At 43.2% G+C, this 24710-nt stretch overlaps 1 protein-coding gene across 5 annotated transcripts in view; it reads left to right on the top strand.

Annotated features, from left to right (window-relative positions):
• The window catches only part of prom1b (prominin 1 b), a 94545-nt gene that overhangs the window by 48940 nt on the left and 20895 nt on the right, over window positions 1–24710 (top strand). For 3 of the 5 annotated variants that reach the window (XM_054735624.2, XM_054735621.2, XM_054735622.2), the window contains exons 2-18: window positions 12561–12622; window positions 12799–12825; window positions 12903–13108; window positions 15893–16013; window positions 16099–16162; window positions 16248–16337; window positions 17345–17368; window positions 17559–17776; window positions 17863–17937; window positions 18028–18091; window positions 18563–18722; window positions 18804–18956; window positions 19056–19179; window positions 19278–19381; window positions 19587–19671; window positions 19753–19899; window positions 21033–21104. In XM_054735624.2, coding sequence (XP_054591599.2) covers window positions 12561–12622; window positions 12799–12825; window positions 12903–13108; window positions 15893–16013; window positions 16099–16162; window positions 16248–16337; window positions 17345–17368; window positions 17559–17776; window positions 17863–17937; window positions 18028–18091; window positions 18563–18722; window positions 18804–18956; window positions 19056–19179; window positions 19278–19381; window positions 19587–19671; window positions 19753–19899; window positions 21033–21104 — 1796 coding nt within the window. The remainder of the gene's footprint in view (window positions 1–12560; window positions 12623–12798; window positions 12826–12902; window positions 13109–15892; window positions 16014–16098; window positions 16163–16247; window positions 16338–17344; window positions 17369–17558; window positions 17777–17862; window positions 17938–18027; window positions 18092–18562; window positions 18723–18803; window positions 18957–19055; window positions 19180–19277; window positions 19382–19586; window positions 19672–19752; window positions 19900–21032; window positions 21105–24710) is intronic. The other 2 variants (XM_054735623.2, XM_054735625.2) reach the window with 1 other exon arrangement.

The following is a 24710-nucleotide window of genomic DNA, read 5'->3' as shown; positions in this document are numbered from 1 at the left end:
GTGAAGTACAGCCACGCTTTCGACCGCTTCGCCTTCGGCATTTTGATAAATAATGTAGGTCCGCTCTAATTAAATACGCACTTGGCTGGGCCCGCCTACTATCACCGGAAAAGTAAAATGAGTGGCTACTCGAGTCCAAGATGATTGACATCTCCGAAATGAAGCACCGAAATCTGCGTTGCTTTTCGGTCTGGTTACTACCGTTTATGTCAGAACCGGTGCTATTAAAGTACCGAGTACCGGTACCCATCCCTACACATACATGAAGAGAACTTACACAACGCCACACAGGAATTCTGCAACAATTTTGCCACTATTCTATTGTTATAGCACACTTCCTTTTTAAAGCCTAGGGTACATTTAGTCATTTTTAATGTGGATACTTCAAGTAAAAATCATTGGTGTGCCCTAAATTTTCTTACCTACTGTTAGTTGTGCAGGATTCTTGTGTACACTAAAATCACTGGTGCACAATTACGGGGTTTTTATGGTAGCCCTGCTGATTATGGGGTTTTGTTATTGTTGAGGTGGCTATAATAGAAATTAGATAAAGCTAAACAAAGACAAATCAATTCCAAGGAGAAAGAATGAACGTTTCATAATAATTGTGACAAAATTTGGGAAAATCCTATTAAATATGTGAAACAATTTTTTTTAGCTTTCCGTCCAATTGCTTGAATCTTCAAGCTGTGGGGCAGCAAGTACCTTAGGAGGTAGAGCGGGTTGTCCAGTAATTGGAAGGTAGCAGGTTTGATCCCGGCTCTGACCAGAGAATGCTGCTTTTGTGTCCTTAGTAGACACGTAACCCGCCTTGCCTGCTGCTGGTGGTCGGAGGGACCGGTGGGTGCCAGCGTTCTGCAGGCTTTGCCTCTGTCAGTGCTCCCCAGAGTAACTTCATAATTCATCCCCACCAGCGTGTGAATGTGTGTGTGAATGGTTGAAAGATTGTGGTGTGAAGAGCCTTGGGGGGTTGTAGAACCCTGAGAAGGTGCAATACAAATACAGGCCATTTACCATTCAGGACAAAAATGCAGGTACACTGCTCTACAAATAGACTACTTGCTCATCATGGTACCTCATGGTACCTTCTTTAAGCATGTTTGCAGCTTTTATTGTCAAGAGGCATTTCGACTTCTCTCTCTCAGTGAGGAATCAGTGTCTTATCCCTTTGGTGCACACAGTGTGGATTAGAGGATTAGCATCCACTGAGCGAAATGCTAACGCAGGGCTGTTATTCGTGCTACAGATGGCATACACACACACACACACACACACACACACACACACACACACACACACACACACACACACACACGAGTGGACAAGCACCATCTAGCCACACACAAAGTGGGTCATATCCTCGTGTTTGTCTGTTTGCTTTAATTACTATGATTGGTTGTGGACATGTTGTTTATCATGATGGAAACTCAAATTTAAACACATTTATAAAAACTTGTGAAAACTGAATATGTAATGTTGCAGTCATTGTAACAAAGACTGGAGGGAAGTTTAATAATTTTTACATTTAAGCAAAGACAATTCAGTGTTTTTTTTAGAATGGCAAACTATTCTTTATTACATGGTCTCCACACTGATCTGCTAATTAATTAAAAAGATGACTGAATAATGAATTCTATAAATGACTATCTCTTGTACTCATGATGTGCCAAAGTACAAAATACAAAAGTTCAATCAAGAAAAATAAAATTAAAATCTTCATAATTCTCTTTTCATGTTTGCATGAACTCTTGAGTTGTGTGATTGTCTTTGACTCAGAGAATATTAAATAGAAGCTTTTCTACCTCATAATAAAATCAATTAAATAGAATTGTATTTAAAATAATTCAAAAGCAACATAACATTTTAGTTTTTTTTTAAATAAATCTGAGGCATACATACATACACACACACACACACACATACATACATACATACATGCCCATTAGTGTGACTGATAAGGGTAGGGACTGAGACCTAACACAGTAAAAAAAAAGTTTGGATCAAAGCAAATGTTAATATTTTTTTGCAATGAACTTTTTCCTCCACTTTCTACCCTGACTTTTAAAAGCTGTTCTTTCAGTATTCTGTAGGTTTTTTTCCCCCTAAATAATGCCACTGACATTCGCCTTGGGCTCAGATTATCTCACCCTGCTCACGGCTCACTTCCCATTCACTGAACGAGCACTTAATGTACTTTAATGTGTAAAATTATAACTGTTTCATTTTACTTTGTTGTAGCTGTTGCTCAGAAACGTACTAAATATAAGTCTAATAAGCACCAGGTGGTTTAATGCAGTGATGCTGTGGTTCGGGCAGCAGTAGCTCAACAGGTTGAGCGGGTTGTCTAGTAATCGGAAGGTTGCAGGTTCGATCCCGGCTCCGGACAGAGAATTCTGCTGTTGTGTCCTTGGGCAAGACACTTAACCCACCTTGCCTGCTGGTGGTGGTCGGAGGGACTGGTGGCGCCTGTGCTCAGCAGCCTCGCCTCTGTCAGTGCGCTCCAGGGCAGCTGTGGCTTCATTGTAGCTCATCACCATCAGTGTGTGAATGTGTATGTGAATGATGAATGGATGAATGATACACTGTAGTGTAAAGCGCTTTGGAGTCCTTACTCTGAGAGGTGCTATACAAGTGCGGATCATTTATCATTTATCATTCATGCAGGAGGAGGCGTCTTGTGTCAAAAGGAGCAGAGATGGTTGTTGGGTTGCCTAAGGCTGTGTCCACACCTTCCTGTAATCTCCCAGAGCGGGTCAGAGTGGAGGATTGTGTTCGCCTATATATACACACATTACAGTAAGAGGGCTTATGGAGTTTGATTTACACAACAAAACAAACTGAGGGTTTATATAAAACAATGTTATTGTGTAAAATTTTCTGTATTGTGACACACACACACACACACACACACACATATATATATATATATATGTGTGTGTGTGTGTGTGTGTATGTTTATATAATTAAAGTGATATTCCACCACTAAGTGAAATAATAACCCATTTTGCCCAGAGTTAGATGAGTAAGAAAAAGCATATATAAACAACTCTACCTTCTCAGTGGCCCAGTGCTATGAGCCCTGGGACTGGGAGATCGGGTTTCAAATCCCGGTCGGGTCTTACCAAAGACTTTAATAATGGGACCCAATGCCTCCCTGCTTGACACTCAGCTTTAAAGGGGTTAGATTGGGGGGTTAAACCACAGTTCTCAAGCATGGCCACAGCTGCAGCTCACCGCTCCCCACGGGGATGGGCCAAATGCGAAGATGAATTTCACCAGTGTGTGATGATGACTAAGGGACTTAAATTTCTCCAACTCTTGCAGTCTTCTGTCAGCTTTAGCTTAGCATAAGCAATGTAAGTGAATGGTAACAACTAGCACCACTGTAAGCCATCGCTGCAAGGCCTAAGAACATGATGGAGTGGCGTGAAGTCTGGCAGAAAATAGGCATGTTTCCATTGTCGTAACTTCAGGGTGCTTTCTGGGAGAAGGGAATTTTCTGGGAGATACAATGGCTTGGTCCTGTCAGCCTTTTCAGGACTTTGCCTAGACGTCATCATATCGTGACTGCTTTGGCAGTGAGTGATGTCACTGTTCAGCATCAAAAAGCTCTCACAGCTTTAAGGGGTTGAATTGGGAGGATAAACCACCAAATGGTTCCCGAGCGCAGCTGTGTCTGCAGCTCCCCAGGGGATGGGTCAAATGTGGGGAACAAATTTCGCACACACCAGTGTGTGTTACAACTAATGTGACTTTAAATTTAATGGTAACATTAATTACATTAAAAGCTTTATTCTGTCGAAGTACATCATAATTTAATCTATTCGGAGCACAAGACCAGCTGCGTGATGTAAAATGTGACATTCAATTACCACAAAAAGCAGTTTTTTACGTTGCTCTGTGAAACAACAAATCCCCATGAATTAATTTGGTGTGGGGGAATTCTGTCGTGTTTTCCGGCGTCAGGATTATAGGAATGGCAATTTTGCTTCCATTCTGCTGCAGAAGCATCTCTTCTAATGTTACAACTGTTGTTTTGGAAATCTACTGATGTAATTTGTTACAGTGTTACAACCAATCAGCGCAAGTTAACCAAAAGTTACGCTCGGTTAATCCACCATTCTGAGTACCTACCCCTGATTAGGTTCTCCGAAAGTTCGTCAAAATTGCCCGGAAAACAGCCATTTGGCCAGTTAAGTCAACTGGTGACAAGTGCATTCCAGGAAGTTCCTGTGAATTTATCCTGATGTTCTGAAGGTGGAAACGCACCTATTGTCACTTTCTGTATAACATTTTACTTTTACTGAGTTTACTGTATAACATTTACAACATTTGACCCCAGTGACAGTAAATGGCAAGGTTTGGGGCCACTGTCCTTGTGCCTTGAAGGGCCGTTGTACAGCGGTGTAAGTAACTGTGGAAAGGCTCTGTAAATAAGTGATTGTTCATGCATGGTTTTAATTTGATTTTATAGTTTTATACTGCATGGCTTTATTTTGGCGGCCCATCAGAGGAAATAAGGGAGAGCAGAGAAGGCCAATAGACTTTTGCTTGGAAACTGACAGCATGCTGTAAGACCAAACAGACAGGACTGGGCCTCTATAACCTACCTTTTGACAATTAAGCACCTAGCTGGAATTGGGAACAAGGTATCGTTTGATGCATGTGTTTTATGTGGATTGATGGGATTTTCTATGTATGCTGTTGTGTTTAAAGTGGTTAAATGCAGAACAATGCTAACAGCCATATCAACCATAGAGCCAGGTGAACACCCATGCTAATATTAGCCTTTGTGTGTTTCACATGCTTTGACTTAGTTTTAATATTGGTTTTAGCTTTTAACATGTTTATGCACATTTTTGATCTCACTCAACCTACTATTAATGTAGATTCAATAATATTGTAAATGGTCATATGGCATAAAGGTCATCTTTGTAAGAGCTCATTATAATTTCATTTATCTGTTTTATTTAGATCTTACGGTGTTTCAAGAAAGAAAAGGTGGATTTATGTTCAAAATAAGGATGCCAGCTGAACATAAATAAAAATACCTTGAGAAACATCAGTACGCTTCACCATTGTCTGGCTGGGTTCACTACAATCGGTGCTTTGTCATTATGCATTCCCAAGTCAAAAATGTCTCTCATAATTTCTCCATGTTACAGATTTTAATTTGCAGTAGATGTGATTACTGAGTTCACCAAGAAAAATAAAGATAATTATTGAGTAATTTTCTTGATGTATTCACATGAAATGCTAGCTGTTACTATTCACTTACATTGTTTACGCTAAGCTAAAGATAACGGAATACTGCCCAATAGGAGGATGACTGGACTGAACTCTATAGAATATGGCAACTGACTAAATTTCACTTCGGTGTGGAACATCCATTTAAAAACTTGGTAAAAGAAAAAAATTCAGATATAAAAAAAGAAAATATTGCTCTAGATATAAATCCATCTTGACTAGTGGTCTATTTATCCTTTTATGTGTAGTTCTGATGGTTGTTTGTTTATCCCCTCTCTTCCCTTTCTTTGCAGTAGTTACCTCTTCTATGGGGTCACTGAACTAAGCTGTCTAAGCTTTACTGCCCTCTGTGGCTTACGTCAGCTAAGTAGCTGAGCAACAACAGGTGGCACTGACACAACTCAGATGCGCTCATATGCTTTATCTGCAGAGTAATCTGCATGGATAGATTTGCTCATGCTTTGGCACATTCTTCAGCTTGGACAATAATAGTGAGCTTGGTTTAGTTCACCTTTTCATACACATGTAACAATCACATAATATTCAGGTTGGTTGCCTCCCGCCATCAGAATGAGATGGTGTTGAGAGGATTACCCATATCACCAAAGATACCCCAAATCACTGTTCCTTTTCCCTTTTACTCACCAGAAAGTTGTATTAGAACTAAATCAGCTGTCTAGAGGAGTTTTCTTTCTGTCCACTTGATCGGGGGTGTCAAAACAGAGAATGTTAGTTAGCTCTTTCATGAATTATTATTGATCAGAGTTTTCAAGCTAAGATTCGATATCATTTCTGATTTTATTTCTGTCCAGTTTAATTCACCGAGACATGGGATGAAGAAATCCATATACTGATTATGTAATGCAAGATTATTATTTCATAAAGCTGGGGTACATGGTTAAAATAATTTAAAGTAACTTAAAAGGTTTTAATATGACTATCTGGCCCTTTTCTATCATTAAAATGTAGGTAATCTTTCAGAATTCATTATTTCCCCTAAGTCCCTCTGCTGGCCTATAGCAAAGCAAATCATTTATAAGCGAGCTTAGAGCATTGACTAATAGAGTTGTGTATACACAAGAGGCAGCTCTCAATCACTGACAATGTGCCTCTATTACCCAGCATGCACTACAGGGTGACGCACAGCTTATTACACAAACCTAGCTTGAATGCTAACTCTACCTGCATTGAATTAATGTCAGTCTGTAAAGTTTAACTGTGGAAGAGTGGGAAGGGTGGTGAAAAGGGATTTATCTTTAGTGTAATGGAGCTAAGTGATTAGCGTAGAGTTCAACCTTACTCTAAATCAGAGTTTTAATCTACTGTAGCGTTAGCTAGGGATGCACCGATCAGGTTTTTTGCTGCCGATCACCGATACCGATATCAAAGAATGCTGATCACCGATACCGATCACGTGGATTGGCCAGAAATTTTCTACAACATTATAATGAGTGCTACAAACGACATAATCTGGGAATAAAGGAAATGTAACCTAATCTAAAATAGGGATGCACCGATCAGGTTTTTTGCTGCCGATCACCGATACCGATATAAAAGAATGCTGATCACCGATACCGATCACCGATACCGATCACGTGGATTGGCCAGAAATTTTCTACATTATAATGAGTGCTACAAACTACATAATCTGGGAATAAAGGAAATGTAACCTAATCTAAAATGGTCTGTATTAGGGTTGTCACGGTGTGAAAATTTAACCTCATGGTTATTGTGACCAAAATTACCACGGTTTTCGGTACTATCGCGGTATTTTTTTTAAACGTGCTACATTTTCACACAATTAAATAAACCCTGTATATCAGGAAAATATTGTCCTCAATTTGTGTCTAAATTTTGCCTAAAATGTGTTATTTTGTAATTATGTTGTTTACTTTTTTACATTTTTCCCCTTTAGTCTTTAAAATACCAATATTTGCCCATAACTTCTTATTTTATGTCTGTTTGATGTCATCATTTAAAAATATTAGATCAGATGATACTCAGTACTCAAGTAGCCTTCTAATCAGATACTTTTTTACCCTTACTTGAGTAATAAACCCTATAACAGGAAAATATCGTCCTCGGTTTGTGTCCTTCCAGTGAGCTTTGCAGATGTGGGAAAATGTCATCAGGCAGTAATCGTTGTTAAATTCATAATTATTCTCGGAGAGAGACCAACTCTTATCTGCCCCTGGGAGCCCCGTAATGCATAGCGTCATTTCAATATGGGGGTGTTTGTGACACGGTTTATATGCAGGTAGCGGCGCTGCGGCTGCTTTATATAGCAACTCGTTGCATTCTCCCTCAATCCAAATCCTCGGATCACGCATTTTAGCTAAAACGCTAACGTTAGCTTGCCTTGCGTTGACTGTAGAGTTGTGGGTGATGGTCACGCAGATGTGTCATGAGATTTGAAGCGTTGCTGCCTTTCACAGACACTTTTTCTGCTCGTGCTGCAAACAGGATAGCCGTCTTCTATAAACTCCCTCGGCATTCTTCATATATCCAAAATATGCCCGTACTTCCGACTTTGTCTTCTTTGAGGGATAATAAATGCCCTCCTGAGCGCTGCCGTCTCCTCCTTTGACCATTATTTCAGCTTTAGCTTCAAGAAAGTTTTGTTGTAAACAAAGCGTGCATGTGCCGCCGGCAACTTCAGCCGATGATACGGTGGCTGGTAAAGGTCACCGCGCCTACACCGCAGCCGCGGTAATCCACCAAGATAATAGTTTTTTAAAAAACAAGACGGTTATTATTATTGTCAACTTTTTTTTTTACCGGGGTTTACCGCTACACTGGTTACCGTGACAACCCTACCTGATCGGTTTGCTTTAATCTATTTTGAAAATTCCGATCAAAACCGATAGGGGCGTTATCGGCCGATTACGATCAAATGCCGATCCATCGGTGCATCCCTAATCTAAAATGGTCTGTATTAGGGTTGTCACGGTGTGAAAATTTAACCTCACGGTTATTGTGACCAAAATTACCACGGTTTTCGGTATTATCGCGGTATTTTTTTTAAACGTGCTACATTTTCACACAATTAAATAAACCCTGTATGTCAGGAAATATTGTCCTCAGTTTGTGTCTAAATTTTGCCTAAAATGTGTTATTTTGTAATTATGTTGTTTATTTGTTTACATTTTTCCCCTTTAGTCTTTAAAATACCAATATTTGCCCATAACTTCGTATTTTATGTCTGTTTGATGTCATCATTTAAAAATATTAGATCAGATGATACTCAGTACTCAAGTAGCCTTCTAATCAGATACTTTTTTTACCCTTACTTGAGTACTAAACCCTATATCAGGAAAATATTGTCCTCTGTTTGTGTCCTTCCAGTGAGCTTTGCAGATGTGGGGAAATGTCATCAGGCAGTAATCATTGTTAAATTCATAATTATTCTCGGAGAGAGACCAACTCTTATCGGCCCCTGGGAGCCCCGTAATGCATAGCGTCATTTCAACATGGGGGTGTCCGCGACACGGTTTATATGCAGGTAGCGGCGCTGCGGCTGCTTTATATAGCGACTCGTTGCTTTCTCCCTCAACCCAAATCCTCGGATCACGCATTTTAGCTAAAGCGCTAACGTTAGCTTGCTTTGCGTTGACTGTAGAATTGTGGGTGATGGTCACGCAGATGTGTCATGAGATAAGAAGCGTTGCTGCCTTTCACAGACACTTTTTCTGCTCGTGCTGCAAACAGGATAGTCGCCCGTCTTCTATCAACTCCCTCGGCATTCTTCAAATATCCAAAAGATGCCCGTACTTCCGACTTTGTCTTCTTTGAGGGATAATAAATGTCCTCCTGAGCGCTGCCGTCTCCTCCTTTGACCATTATTTCAGCTTTAGCTTCAAGAAAGTTTTGTTGTAAACAAAGCGTGTATGTGCCGCCGGCAACTTCTGCAGATGATACGGTGGCTGGTAAGGGTCACCTCGCCTACACCGCAGCCACGGTAACCCACCAAGATAATATAGTTTTTTTTAAAAACAAGATGGTTATTATTGTCAACTTTTTTTTTTTTACCGGGGTTTAGCGCTACACTGGTTACCGTGACAACCCTACCTGATCGGTTTGCTTTGATCTATTTTGAAAATTCCGATCAAAACCGATAGGGGCGCTATCGGCCGATTACGATCAAATGCCGATCCATCGGTGCATCCCTAGCGTTAGCAGGGGTGGGAAACCATCATGGGTGCCAAATTGCTGCCAGTTTTTAAACATTTCATTACTTGAACACTTCAAATTTGATTAAAATGAGTAATTAGCAGCTCCTGCAAAACACAAAAAGGCTCAGGAGATAACTCAGCATTTAGAATCAGGTGTATGCTTTTTGTGTGTGAGGTATGAAATGTGGCTTCCTGAAGGGGAACACGAGTGGAAGCCTAAGTCTCCTCCCCTTCCAGTCGGCTCATGGATCCCTGGAGCAAAGAAAAAATAAATGCAAGTGAACGAGGCCATGGAAGCTATTTTCTAAACCTCTTTGCCTTACACCCTGAATCACATATATGTTGTATTTCAATTTTAATTAAAATAATGTGCGTTTTGACAATGTTTGTCACATGCTTTGATTTGTTAGCTTGTTAAATTGGTAATTAAAAGGACTACAAATCACAAGTCACATAAATGACGTCACAGCAGAATCCCATCTCCCCCAGCGTAGCTTCTACTTTCCACGTGGCCAGATTTATAGGGATTTTATCCACATTTAATGCTCCTCAGAAGGATATGAAGCTTACTAAACTCAGCCATTTTTCTTCTCTTTTTCTCTCTGTCTGGTTCAATGACATTAATTTGGTGAGACACACATTTGTAGTCCTCTACATATTTTCACACAAAACTTAAAATAATTTTGCCACCTTTAAAAAATAAGTGCTTTCTTGGCATTGAAATTTATCTTTAAAATTTACAGACGTGTGAAATCCATGATGCATAACACACAGGATCCGAAAATAACTTTTATCTGCTCAGACTCATTTTTTTGGGCAGCTGGGGACCCATGGTCCAGAAGAAGATGGGCTCCCTATAGCTGTTCAGATTTCAAAATCCCCTCCTCTCCTCTAATCCTCGCTTCTCTAATCAAGATAAAAAATAATCCACATCTTTTAAATTTAGAGTTTTTAAAGCTTTAAAAACAAAACAAATCACTGTAGATAAATCATTCACACTTTCCCAGTGGTCAGTAGATTTGCAGAAGGTGTGTGTTTGTGTGAAAATCTGCCACATTATAGTGACTTGTGATTAAATACCTCTGCAATACAAACAATTATAACAACAGGGTTCGGTGCAGGTTAAGATGATGGTAAAAGTTTGTCAGGTTATGATTTGAGTAAGTATCCAAGTCATTCATGAAGATGTCCCTTGGAGTGACGGAAATGTGTGTGTGTGTGTGTGTGTGTGTGTGTGTGTGTGTGTGTGTGTGTGTCTATACTTGTCTATCCATCAAACTGAGGACCAATGACAGCTTTTCACCTGCAAACTGAGGACATTGGTACCAAAGTGACAACATTTTGCTGGTCCTCACTTTGGTACCAATGTTACAGAGTGTTACGTCCCTTGGAAGGTAAATGGTAAATGGTCTGTATTTGATATAGCGCCTTCTAGAGTCCTGGAACCCCCCAAGGCGCTTTACAACACAATCAGTCATTCACCCATTCACACACACATCCACACACTGGTGGGGATGAGCTACAATGTAGCCACAGCTGCCCTGGGGCGCACTGACAGAGGCGAGGCTGCCGAGCACTGGCGCCACCGGTCCCTCCGACCACCACCAGCAGGCAACGTGGGTAAAGCGCATCAGCGTCAGCCTGAAGAAGCCAGCAGCCGTCGGCGAAACTGTAGCTACTAACAGGTAAACAAAACTGTTTCTGTGTTTAAAAAAGAACGAAAGCGTGGGTTAAGTGTCTTGCCCAAGGACACAACGACAGCGACAGACTGAGCGGGGCTCGAACCTGCAACCTTCCGATTACGGGGCGAGCACTTAACTCCTGTGCCACTGTCACCCCAGGGTCTAGGAGGATGAGGGGACTAACACAGGAAAAAAGGTGTAGGAGTGTGTGTGAGGACAAATAATGAGGTGGTGAGAGTAAAAACAAAAGGGTTTATTAACAAAAGGTGTCCGCTGCTAAGGCACAAATAAGGCTTAGTAATACTGGTGATTAAAAGGTGGAAACTGAAAACATAAGCAGATTAACTGCTTATGAAAAAGGCTTTCTGCCTAACTTAAATGACAACCACCTAAACGAAAATATCCCCGGCTTATAAGTCAAATGGGGATGAAAGCCACCAAAATAAGAAAACTGACGCCTTGTCAGATAAATCCTACAAAAGAGGAAACTAAGCCTATTCCTTATAGAAAACACCCTAAACCCGTACCGCAAAGATTTAACCTTAGCATCAAGTGTCTATGAGCTCGGGAGAAACACAGGCTAATCCTGGCTCTCCGAGGACCGAGGGGACGAGGGTCGTCACACAGAGCTCTACTCCATAGTTTTGGAGGTAGGGTGTGAATAAGAATAGAATAGACTTTATTGGTCCCACAGTGGGGAAATTAGCTTGTTACAGCAGCACCAACACTTAAGAGAATAATTTGAAGAACAATCATAACAAAGGTAGATGTATATACACATAGGCAGTAGTCTAGAATTGTAACCTTCGACCACCAAAGTTTTAGTTAAGGTTGGGGTTAGGAATAGAATGGTTATGGTTAGAGATAGTTATGGTTAGGCACAACCCAGTCACTAAAATGAATAGAAGTCAATGACAGTCCTTACAACAAATGCTAGTTGTGTGTGTGTGTGTGTGTGTGTGTGTGTGTGTGTGTGTGTGTGTGTGTGTGTGTGTGTGTGTGTGTGTGTGTGTGTGTGTGTGTGTGTGTGTGTGTGTGTGTGTGTGTGTGTGTGTGTGTGTGTGTGTGTGTGTGTGTGTGTGTGTGTGTTGAAGGAATCAGTGTTTTACCTGTTGAGTAACAGCCCAGTTGAATTACTGTGCAGGTAGGATTAGTGTTGGTTGACCTATATACGGTACACATGCCGGACTGAACTAAAGTCCACACTGGCGGACTCCACGGTTCCATCAGTCCCCGCAAACACCCAGCTGTTAGCTGCGAGAGGAAACACCATCACAATACTGTCCTCGGATATTAAAAACTGATTACAAGTAATCTACGTTGTCTGTTGGTGAACAGATAAATGGATTTCCTCACTTCTATGCTGACTGTCATTATCTGCATCCAGCTGTAAAAATCACTAAAAATAGACACTTGTGTCTCTACGCACTTAGACATACTAATGCTTATCTTCTTCCAGATCTCATTGTTAAAGTTGTTCAGCAAAACAAAGGAGGAGTCAAAGTAGAAGAATGGAGGAAGGTACGTGTACCAATTAATCAATATGTTACCTGTAATTAAAGCTCACTATGTTCTGAGAAATATCTCATTATTTGACCTTTAAAGTGGGCAAAAATAAAGGTTTTAACAAATATTACTGTAAAATGTTCACACTGACCCTGTTTTGTTTCTTTTCCTCGTGTGATTTGGTGTCACAGCCAGAAAACGTTGTCCTACTGCTGCAGGTAAACACTTTTAAATGTTCACTTGCACAAAATGCAAGATATAAGTGATTCTGATGGATCTTCTCCTTCTCCTGCAGTGGATCCATTACGAGTCCGGGTTCTTGATATGTGCGGTGGTCGGTATCATGTTTGTGGTTTTCACCCCCATCATAGCCGCATGTTTCTGCATGTGTCGATGCTGCGACAACTGCGGAGGCGAGATGCATCAGAGACAGAGAAAAAACGCAGACTGTTATCGAGGTTTCTTCACCGCCTCGCTCTTCACCACCACCGTCTTCATCATGTGAGTTGTCATCCTCTCATTTCCCTTCATTGTGACTTCTGATTATGAGTTGGTTTGTTCATCATGACTGTACTGATTGTTCATTCTGATGAGCTGTAATGACTTCTTAGTTTATGGGGGGGGGAAATAAGTACTTAATTTTTGTAAGTTTACATGAAAATGTATTCAAAAGAGGAAATAGGGAGCTGGTTATTAAACATCCTGTTTCCTGATTTAAATTAGCCTAAAAAGCTTTACTCGCTAAGAACTTTCAAACATGATCCTTAAAAGATTAAAAAAAGTGTAAAAACATTTGATATTTGCACCATCGCTGGATGCTGATTCTATCGAAATCGACCAGAGTTGATATCAGTAGGTCAGAAATGCACAAGATTTCAATCAATCAATCAAAGCTTTATTTATAAAGCGCCTTCCGCAACCCTGTCAGGAAGCCCAAGGCGCTGAACATGGTACAGTTGTAGGTAAATATATTGAATAAATCAACAATAAAAGCAATTAAAATTACAAAATACAAATTACAAAAAAAGGTGAAACATTCTAGTACAGGACAGATGGGTAAAACAAGGGATTGAGTGAACCAATGAAAACTGCGAAAGAAATTCAACGTAAAAGAGGGCCGAATCAAACATGTTCAGGAAGAAGGTGTGTTTTTAGGCGACTCTTAAAGACTGGCAGAGATGGGGACAGCTTAGGGTGGCAACTGGTTCCAGAGTGACGGTGCTAGGACTGAGAAAGCCCGGTCCCCGCGAGTACGACACCTAGAACTAGGGACAGCGAGCAGGCCTTGGTCAGAGGAGCGCAGAGCGCGTGATGGGGAGTGTCTGTTCAGGAGTGTGGCTAGATAGGGGGGAGCACCACCCTGGGAGAAATTGTAAACAAAGAGGAGGATTTTGAATTGTGCACGATAGCAAACCGGAAGCCAGTGCAGGGAGGCCAGAACCGGACTGATGTGGTCCCGTTTCCTGGTCCCAGTCAGGAACCTGGCTGCGCTGTTCTGCACAACCTGTAGGCGACGCAGTGATGACTGACACAACCCTGCATATAGAGAGTTGCAGTAATCAAGCCTAGAAATTACAAAAGCATGGAGTACCCGCTCCAGGTAGATTTATTAAGTGGATTGCTAAACTAAGGTTTTAATGCATCTGTATTTTCTGTTATTATGCTATATATATGCTGATAGATGAATGGATTTCATTTAGTCTGCTATAGAATCATAAGTCAATAGAGGTGTTCTGGAAGCTGAACAACAAGGCCTTTAAATACATTTTAAATAGTTAAATTTTGATCAAAGAAAAAGTAGACAAAGACATTTAAAACAGTTTGTTATTATAGGCATCCCATGTTTGATAGTGAATTCATGCTTAGTTTTTCATGCAGGCTGAACATGAAAATAGTCTCCTACACCTGTCTCCTGGTGCTGTAGTCTTTTTCCAGCACATTTCCTGCATGTTTTAGATCATGAACACAGCTTATTAGTTTAATTTAGAAATGAATCACTCCTGTAGACTCTAAAGAAGGCTGGGTAGATGTTTCAGCTGTTAGATTAAGGTGTTAAAAAGACAAACACAGAGCAAGGAGATAAGTTTTACCTTTGGTTTTACAAACAGACAATAGGGGGTGCTAAAAGCAACCCAAAACTGCCTAGTTCCCCTTTAACTAATTCACTGCCAGCCATTTGCTGATCAGAAAAGCTCTTCACTGCCAGCGTTTTTCAGCATTTTCACTGATTTTTTAAGAGTAACAGAACATTGCACGCTAGGATTATGTCAATGTCATGTGGTCAGATGAAACCAAAGTAGAACTTTTTGGTATAAACTCAACGCGTCGTGTTTGGAGGAAGAAGAATACTGAGTTGCATCCCAAGAACACCATACCTACTGTGAAGCATGGGGGTGGGAACATCATGCTTTGGGGCTGTTTTTCTGCTAAGGGGACAGGACGACTGATCCGTGTTAAGGACAGAATGAATGGGGCCATGTATCGTGAGATTCTGAGCCAAAACCTCCTTCCATCAGTGAGAGCTTTGAAGATGAAACGTAGCTGGGTCTTCCAACACGACAATGATCCCAAACACAGCGCCCGGGCAACAAAGGAGTGGCTCCATAAGAAGCATTTGAAAGTCCTGGAGTGGCCTAGCCAGTCTCCAGACCTCAACCCCATAGAAAATCTGTGGAGGGAGTTGAAAGTCCGTGTTGCTCGGCGACAGCCCCAAAACATCACTGCTCTCGAGAAGATCTGCATGGAGGAATGGGCCAAAATACCAGCTACTGTGTGTGCAAACCTGGTAAAGACCTATAGTAATCGTTTGACCTCTGTTATTGCCAAAAAAGGTTATGTTACAAAGTATTGAGTTGAATGTTTGTTATTGACCAAATACTTATTTTCCACCCTGATTTCCAAATAAATTCTTTAAAAATCCTGCCATGTGAATTCATGGATTTTTTTTTCACATTCTGTCTCTCACAGTTGAAGTGTACCTATGATGTAAATTACTGACCTCTGTCATCATTTTAAGTGGGAGAACTTGCACAATCAGTGGCTGACTAAATACTTTTTTATAATATATTATATATTTTAGAATATATATATATATATATATTCTATATTTAAAAATCATGCAGGTTTTGTTTGTATCTTTATTTTACAGAAGTTATTCTGATAATGAAACTGAAATGAAGCACCAGCCCAGTGATCAATTGCTGCTTTGGTCCTGGTTATGTAGCAATGCTGCCCTGCAGTGGTGAATATCAGTCTCTGCATCTTCTCTTCCCATTTGTCTTTCAGTCTGGGCGTACTTGTTGCCTACGCTGCCAATCATAACATCAGCTCTCAGATTAAAAACACCAGACGACTTATAAATACCAACATGAGGGACCTAAAGACGTTTGCTAACAACACCCCAGCGGTATGCTCTCTAACGCTCATACGTACTGTACATAACGTACATGCAAAGGCCTCCTCTAATGTTACTGTGTGGTTCTGTTCTGCAGCAAGTGGAATACCTGACAGCCCAGTACACAACTGCAAAGAACAAAGTCCTGTCAGACCTGGACAGTAAGCTGAAATCAGCCATTCTAACCTCTAATGTGAGGGTTTTTCTAGTTGTGCAGTTAGTGTGAAACGGTTTGTTGTCTGACAGACATCGGGCCTCTGCTGGGAGCTCGGATCCACAGTAATCTAGAGAAAGAAGTGGTTCCTGCTCTGGACGCCGCACTTCGAATGGCAGGAGGTAACACCAGACCGAAACAACATTATCTGTACCACATATGAAACTGAAACATGAAAGTGATAAAGTACATTTTATTTTTTAACAACACAAATAACAGATAAATGTTGCCAAATAGAACCAATATTTACCTAATAAATTATTATCTGTCCAGACCAAGTCACATGCATACATTCAAAATCTGCCAAGATCAGAGGATTAATTTAAAGACAAAAAATTGTATTTAAAACATGATTTAAAGAGTAAGTCACCCCTGTCCAGAGTCTTACTCCACCCACACTTCCTGATTGAATAATTGCACCAAACAGAGACGTTGCCTGGTGGACTGAGAGTGTGGCAATGAGGCAGCATACCTAATGTCCCGTGCACTCTGAGTTTTTCCATTGAAGAAACAAGCTATTAACACACACACACACACACACACACACACACACCGCTCAGTTTGATGTGCAGACAGAAAAAAAGCAGCATGTTGTAGGATTCTTGTCCACCTCCTTCACCAGAGGAAAGGGGAAAGAAGTTTTTCCACATTGTTTTGCATCAGCTCTTGATTGGAGGCGTGACCAAGACTGTGCTTGCCACTATCAGCAATGCCACTGGGTGCCTCTGAACCACAAGCAATGGCTGATTCATATTCAATGTAGTGAAGAGTTTTAGCCTGAAGAGGGCACAATAATGACAGTTTTAGGCTGAATACTTTTATTCCAAATAAGATGCGCTAAAATGCCAAACTGACCACACCTCTACAGCACATACAGTCTATCAACAAAGAAAGTAGATTTGGAGTGATTTACTCTTTAAAGAAAAACTTTGAGATTAGCAGCACAGAACTGACAACTTATCTTAAAAATGTCAGATTTTTTTTTTGCGTTGTTGCTAGTTTTTTTCCTATAATCATATTTTACTTGCTGCCTTTGTGACCCCCCCCCCCCCCCAATAATAATAATAGTTTTAACAACAACTGCTGACATTGTTTTCCTTGATTTCCTCACATTTTCTTGTATTTAAAGCAAAAGTTGAGAGTGCTATCAAAGGTAAACAGAACTGATCTGGATTCTGTGGTGTGGTGTTAGTGGTTTTGGTCTTTGTGGAAATGTTTGAAACTAACATCTTGAATCTGTGTGTAATGTTTTGTGGATGTCTGTGGGCTGTAGGGCTGTGATCATCAGTGTTTTTGTTACATAACCGAACGAAACAACTTGCTAATGTGTCGTGCGTCTTTAGCTATGCGGGAAACCAAAGAGGCTTTGGAGAATGTCAGCTCCTCGTTGGAGACCCTTCAGGATGGGATGGGAAAACTTCAGGCCAGTCTTGCTGGAGAGCGAGCCTCTCTGTCCAACACCCTGTCCGACCCAGCCTGCACCAACGGAGCCGTGTCTCACACCTGCAACACCATCCGTTCTACGCTGGCTCAACTTGGAATCAATGCTGACTTCTCCAAAGTAATGAGACATAATAAAAACACGGTCGAGCTGAGAGTGAGACAGGAGCAAAAACTTTCCTCATCTCGTGTTATTGTTTCTTCCAGCTTCCAGATGTTAGCCGCGCCTTGGCTAACGTTAACACCATACTGAAAGTAGATCTCAGCAACATTGTTCAGAAGGTTTGTAACAGAATCTTGATCATAACCCTTCTTCATTCATCTTTCGGTCTTCATTAAGGTTTGATTTGCTTTCTCTGTATTCCCCTGCAGGGTTATGCATCCTTTAATGACACGCCCACTCTGGTCAAAGATCAGACCAAAAACATTGTTTCAGGTACTTAGATGTGTGTGTGTGCACGCGTGTGTAGCTGTGTCACATGTAGCACATGGAGCAGCTCTGTGTTAGCATTTAGTCCAGTGGTTGCTAATCCTCTTTTATTTATTTATCTCTTATTACTGCTAATTATTATCTTTCATATTCCTCCCTTCTCACGTCCACATGCATACCTGTGCGCAACAAAACCCAGCTCTGCCTCGTAAGTCCAGTTCATTTATAACAGTGTGTCCCCTCCCCCCAATTAAAAGAGAACTTCTGGTAATGCAAGAGGTTTTTCCGCATGTGAGAAAGATTCATGTGAGCTCCGTAAATCCTCAGCAGCCAGAATGAGCTCATTTAAGTTTGGAAACATCTTCCTGTTAGATTTCCATTTCTGATTTTTCTTAATATATCCACCTGAATTCATTTACTTATTTTTGATTAATCGATTTGTCCTTTTTTTGTTTGTGTTCATGTGTGTGTTTGCAGGAGTTAAAGGCATGCTGGATAAGATCGGCAATGAGATAATGGCCTTCGCTAAGATGTTCCCAGTGGAAGCCTCTCTAGCCAATTTCACCATATTTCTTAACCAACAACACAAAACCATTGAGTCATTTTACCCACAGGTCGACCAAATGGACTTCTACAGGTTTGTGCAACAACACCCTTGATGCTGTTCAGGTATACCTCCTGGTTTTGTTGCTCGCCAACACCTGTGTTGGTGCTGCAGGTGGATCGGTTGCGTGGCCATGCTCTGTGCTGTCGTTCTGGTTCTGGCCTTTAACATTCTTGGCCTGCTTTGTGGCACCTGTGGCTATGACAAGCAAGCTACCCCCACAACCCGCGGCTGTCTGTCTAACACCGGAGGAAACCTGTTGATGGCGTATGTAGCCATGACAACATGCACACAGAAAAGTGAAAGCTGAAGCTGGGTTTTTATTTACTGTGATTAACCCCCTCTGAATGTGTTCTGCTCTTCTAGAGGGGTGGGTTTCTCATTTATCTTTGCCTGGGTGCTGATGGGCCTCGTGACCACCATGTTTGTTGTTGGTGGAAACATAGAGAAGCTAATGTGTGAGCCTCTGTCTAACCGACAGCTATTCAAGGTATTGGACTCAAACTTCTTTGTTAAATGCTTCTCCCTCCTCGATATGTGGACTTAACGTTTACTCTGTGGCAATAATGTGTGTTTGTGTGCATCCAGATCATAGACACACCCTTCCTGGTTCATCCTGAAAAGAAGAATTTCCTTCCTGCAATGCTGTTTCAGAATCCAAATATCGACTTGACGTTGGGCGCCATGTACAGGTACATGCTGCTAGATTTGAGCTTTTATGTTTTAAAGCAAATCAACTATTAAACTTGTCTTTAGATTTCTAACTGAAACATGTGAGCTGATTTGGAAAGAGAAAAGCTTTGCATGTGACTTTCAAATGCGAAAATAGATTTGATGTTTTCTTATTTTAAATAAAAATCCCTCTCATGTGGAGGTAATTCATCTTTTTTCTGAAAGGGAATGCTATGAGAACAACGGGCTATATCATGCTCTGCAGCTGGAGAACATTTTCAACATTAACTCCTTCCTCAACAGAACTGTGGTAAGTGTGGCCTGACTGTGCAGCTTTGTTGTTGATGGAACAATAAGAACCACTTGAGGGCTTACGAGGGTTTCCCAACAGTACAACAAGGATCTGGGCAAAGTGCTAGAAGGTGTGAAGGTGGACCTGAAGAATGTTGCACTGCTGGAGCAGGTGGGCAGAGACAACCTCATGAACTTTGCCAACTCTGGACTCGGAGAGATAGACTATCCTGCTTATTTGGCTGAGGTAATGTGCGTGTTTGTGTGTGTGCGTGTTTGGGGGGTTAGGGTTAGGGTTCCTGACACGTAAGCAGAGGCCCTTACATGTCAGGAATATGGGACAGATTTTTTAACCATAAGTTGTTGTATTTTATTATTTAAAGGTGTCCTGAAATTTAAAACCACATTTTTTGTTGTAGTTGAATATAGGCAGCTTTTGGTGTCTACTGTAGCTTACCAAAAGGTTTGTGCCGTGTCCAACCTGCTCTCCTATGTAAACTAGTTGTGTCGTAATGGCCACAGACAAATTGGTAGTCCTGAAAAAAGCTGGTTTAACTCTTCATAAACATAAAGACACACCACTTTAAATTTGCATATCCCAACCAGCTCCAACATTGTCAATATATAAACGTTGGTCATTGTAATGCTAACCGCAAAAGAACACTAGCCCGAGCTCCTGCTAGCATTCGCCTAAGCTAAAGCTAGTTCCCACTACTAACGCTAGCCCAAGCAACTGCTAACGTTATACCAAAGTACAGTTTTAACTCTAGCTTGAGCTACTGCTAACATCGCTGGACAAGAGAAAAACAACAAAGAAGAATGTTGGAGCAACGCTCACGCTCCAGGATGTGCTGGGAATATCCAGACTTAGAATGAATGCCAGCTAGATCTACAGCTTGTGGTCCTCGTCCTCTTTAGTTCACAAACCCTAGCTCCACAACCAGCCAGACAGACTTGATCTTCTACTCTCCCACACCCTGCACCCACTTCCTCGTTCTTGCAAACCCACACACAGACACCCACACGATACACACAGTTTCTAGCTTCGGGCATTCATAGACCCATTAGTGACTCTGGCAGAGGAGTAAAGCGTCTGTCCTGTAACCAGAGGGTTGCAGGTTTGCTCCCCCGTTCAGTCTGTCCCTGCTGTTGTGTCCTTGGCCAATCAACACGCAGCTCCTTTCACATTCATGTTCTTGCAAACTGGTCTTTGTAATGCTTTCATTATCGGGTTGTGTTTGGCCTTTTATCAGGGCTCTGGGGTCATTTTGAGCCTCAACAATGTTTAACATGCTATATAGAGCTTTCTAATGCATCTTTAAACTTTATTAATACCTCATGTTGGTTTGTTTGACTGATAAATTATCTTTTTTCTTTTAGCTGAATAAGGGGATCACGCTTGTTGACCTGCTGTCTTTCTGTTCTGACCTGGAGGAGCAGGCCGACCAGCTGGTGAGTCCACTTCAAACTAATTAAATCAACTTTAGAGCAGTTTCTACAGTTAAAAATCACAAAGCTGTCACGAACAGAACTCAGAAGACCCGTAATGACGCCAAACACAGTAAAAGTATATAAAAATTATCTTTTATTTTTTGTGGAGTTACCAGAGGAGGGCGAGGCAGGAGACAGAGTCGGAGGGCAGGCGTGAGTCAAAACCAGATCGGCACAAGCAGGTACAGGGAGCAGGCTGGAGACGTGGTAGAAGACAGGCGAGGGTCGTGATGGCAGGCAGAGTTCAAGGCAGGGGTCAGGAGAAAAACAAGGTCCGGAGGCAGAGATCAGGCAGGGTGGATGGCTGGAGAATTTACTGGCAAATGTTTTCAATAATCTGGCAGAGACTGGATAGCAGGATGGTTCTTTTATAGCAGGGGAAGCAGGTGAAGTGGATGAGGCTGATTACAGGAACAGGTGAGATGAATGGAGTTGATGGTGGTTGCCAGGGAAACAGGGCTTGTCATGAGCTTGGTGAGGGGACCAGGTGAGCTGAATGAAGGTTGAAAAATGAGAGTCATGACAGAACCCCCCTCCTCCCCCCAAGGGCGGATTCAAGACGCCCACAGGAAACCAGAGCAGGGCGGGAGGAGGGGGACCAGGAAGGAGGGCCAGAAGAGTCTGGGGGGCGAGTGGCGGGGAACCAGGGGCCGGGACTGCGGGAGTCTGGGGGGCCGGTGACGGGGAACCAGGAGCCGGGACTGCGGGAGTCTGGGGGGCCGGCGACGGGGAACCAGGGGCCGGGACTGCGGGAGTCTGGGGGGCCGGCGACGGGGAACCAGGAGCTGGGACTGCGGAAGTCTGGGGATAGAGGACACTGGAGAACGAGGACTAAGAGGGGACTCTGGACTACGACTAAGAGGGGACGCTGGACTACGAGGGGACTCTGGAGACAGAGGGAACTCTGGACCACAACTAAGAGGGGACACTGGACTATGACTATGAGGGGACTCTGGAGACTGAGGGGACAGAGGGAACTCTGGACTACGACTACGAGGGGACACTAGAGGATGAGGACTAAGAGGGGACACTGAAGACTGAGGGGACTCTGGACACAGAGGGGACACAGGACTACGCCTAAGAGGGGACACTGGAGACTGAGGGGACAGAGGGAACTCTGGACCACGACTAAGAGGGGACACTGGACTACGACTACGAGGGAACTCTGGACTGCGACTACGAGGGGACTCTGGGCTAAGGCACTGAGGGGACACTAGAGGACGAGGACTAAGAGGGGACACTGGGCTTTGACTAAGAGGGGACACTGGGCTTAGACTAAGAGAGGACACTAGAGGACGAGGACTAAGAGGGAACACTGGGCTTAGACTAAGAGGGGACACTAGAGGACGAGGACTAAGAGGGGACACTAGAGGACGAGGACTAAGAGGGGACACTGGGCTTATACTAAGAGGGGACACTGGGCTTAGACTAAGAGGGGACACTAGAGAAGGACGACTAAGAGGAGACACTGGGCTTAGACTAAGAGGGGACACTGGGCTTAGACTAAGAGGGGACACGAGAGGACGAGGACTAAGAGGGGACACTAGAGGACGAGGACTAGGAGGGGACACTAGAGGAGGATGACTAAGAGGGGATACTGGGCTTAGACTAAGAGGGGACACTAGAGACTGGTGGGGATGTAGACTCTGTGACTGGTGGGGACGTAGACTCCGAGACTTGACACGTGGGCGTCGACTCCGAGACTTGAGACGTGGACGTCGACTCCGGAACAGGAACTTCCGACTCGGGAACAGGAAGGACCAGAGCCTCTTGGACGGGCTGGACCGGAGCCTGTGCGTCCTCTTGGACCACTGCCGAAGCAGGATGCGATGCGTCCTCTTGGACCACCGCCGAAGCAGGATGTGATGAGACCTCTTGGACCACCGCTGAGGCAGGATGCGATGCGTCCTCCGGGACCACCGCCGGAACAGGATGCGATGCGTCCTCAGGGACCACCGCTGAGGCAGGATGCGATGCGTCCTCCGGGACCACCGCCGGAGCAGGATGCGATGCGTCCTCCGGGACCACTGCCGGAGCAGGATACGATGTGTCCTCCGGGACCACCGCCGGAGCAGGATGCGATGCGTCCTCCGGGACCACCGCTGGAGCAGGATGCGATGCGACCCTTGGGACCACCGCTGGAGCAGGATGCACTGTGTCCTCCGGGATCACCGCCAGAGCAGGATGCAATGCGTCCTCCAGGACCACCGCTGTAGCAGGAAGCGGTGCGTTGGAGGGTTCTGGGGAAGATGACCACCTCTCACAGCAGGTCAGACCCTCTGCGGTGACATCCTTAAGTGCGGACCCATATACACTCCGGACATAAAGGTAGTAATTACCAAGGGCTGGAACTGCTATCTATTCTGGATGGGTGGAGAAGATGGCATTCAACCTTTCAGCCACCCGCAGACGTAAATGGGGGCAGTTTGGCTTGGCAAAGACCTCCCACATAGCTTCCTCGACCATCTGCATCATCTTCTGAACAATCTCCTCCGTTGGGACCGGTCCAGAAGCAGAACATGAGGTGTTGTCCGAGGAACCCGCCGATACCAGCACTGGAGAAGGATCAACCCTCTTAGCAGCTCCAGAAAATCTCTGGGACCGCCGCCGTCATGACCTGACAGGAGGAGTTTGAGGCTGGAGCGGCGTGATGATAGGGGGGGTCTGGCACTGTTGCGTGGTCATGAACCCGCTGCACAAGACTGTTGCAGCAGACCTGGAAGGAGGGAGAGGAACCCCTGCGTGGCAGTGGCCTGATGGCTAAACGTGTTCCCCAAAACGGTGACTCGTTCTCTTTCTAGTTCCATAAACTCCAGGAGCGTGAGATCCTCCATGACAGGTATAATGAAAGAAAGAAAAAAATACTCCCAAGTGCTGTGTCAGCGTCGGGTCAGACTTTTGGCCAGATTTTTCCGTCACGAGCAGAACTCAGAAGTCCCGTAATGACGCCAAACACAGTAAAAGTATGTAAAAAGAATCTTTTATTTTTTGTGGAGTTACCAGAGGAGGGCGAGGCAGGAGACAGAGTCGGAGGGTAGGCGTGAGTCTAAACCAGATCGGCACAAGCAGGTACAGGGAGCAGGGGCTGGAGACGTGGTAGAAGACAGGCGAGGGTCGTGATGGCAGGCAGAGTTCAAGGCAGGGGTCAGGAGAAAAAACAAGGTCCGGAGGCAGATATCAGGCAGGGTGGATGGCTGGAGAATTTACTGGAAAATGTTTTCAATAATCTGGCAGAGACTGGATAGCAGGATGGTTCTTTTATTTTTTATTTATTTATTTATTTTTATTTATTTATTTATCTCAAACCATTGAAAACATCAAATTGCATATGCACTCCTCCATATTCCTGGTGCATAAAAAATGTAAAAATATGGAATACGATTAACATATGCTGTTGAAGAAAACAACAGCAGGGGAAGCAGGTGTGTGAGATGAGGAGTCAGGAGCAGGTGAAGTGGATGAAGCTGATTACAGGAACAGGTGAGATGAATGGAGTTGATGGTGGTTGCCAGGGAGACAGGGCTTGTCAGGAGCTTGGTGAGGGGACCAGGTGAGCTGAATGAAGGC

This window comes from Nothobranchius furzeri, chromosome 7 (genome assembly GCF_043380555.1).
Source record: "Nothobranchius furzeri strain GRZ-AD chromosome 7, NfurGRZ-RIMD1, whole genome shotgun sequence".
NCBI lineage: Eukaryota > Metazoa > Chordata > Actinopteri > Cyprinodontiformes > Nothobranchiidae > Nothobranchius > Nothobranchius furzeri.
This window is presented reverse-complemented; position numbering and strand designations above follow the sequence as displayed.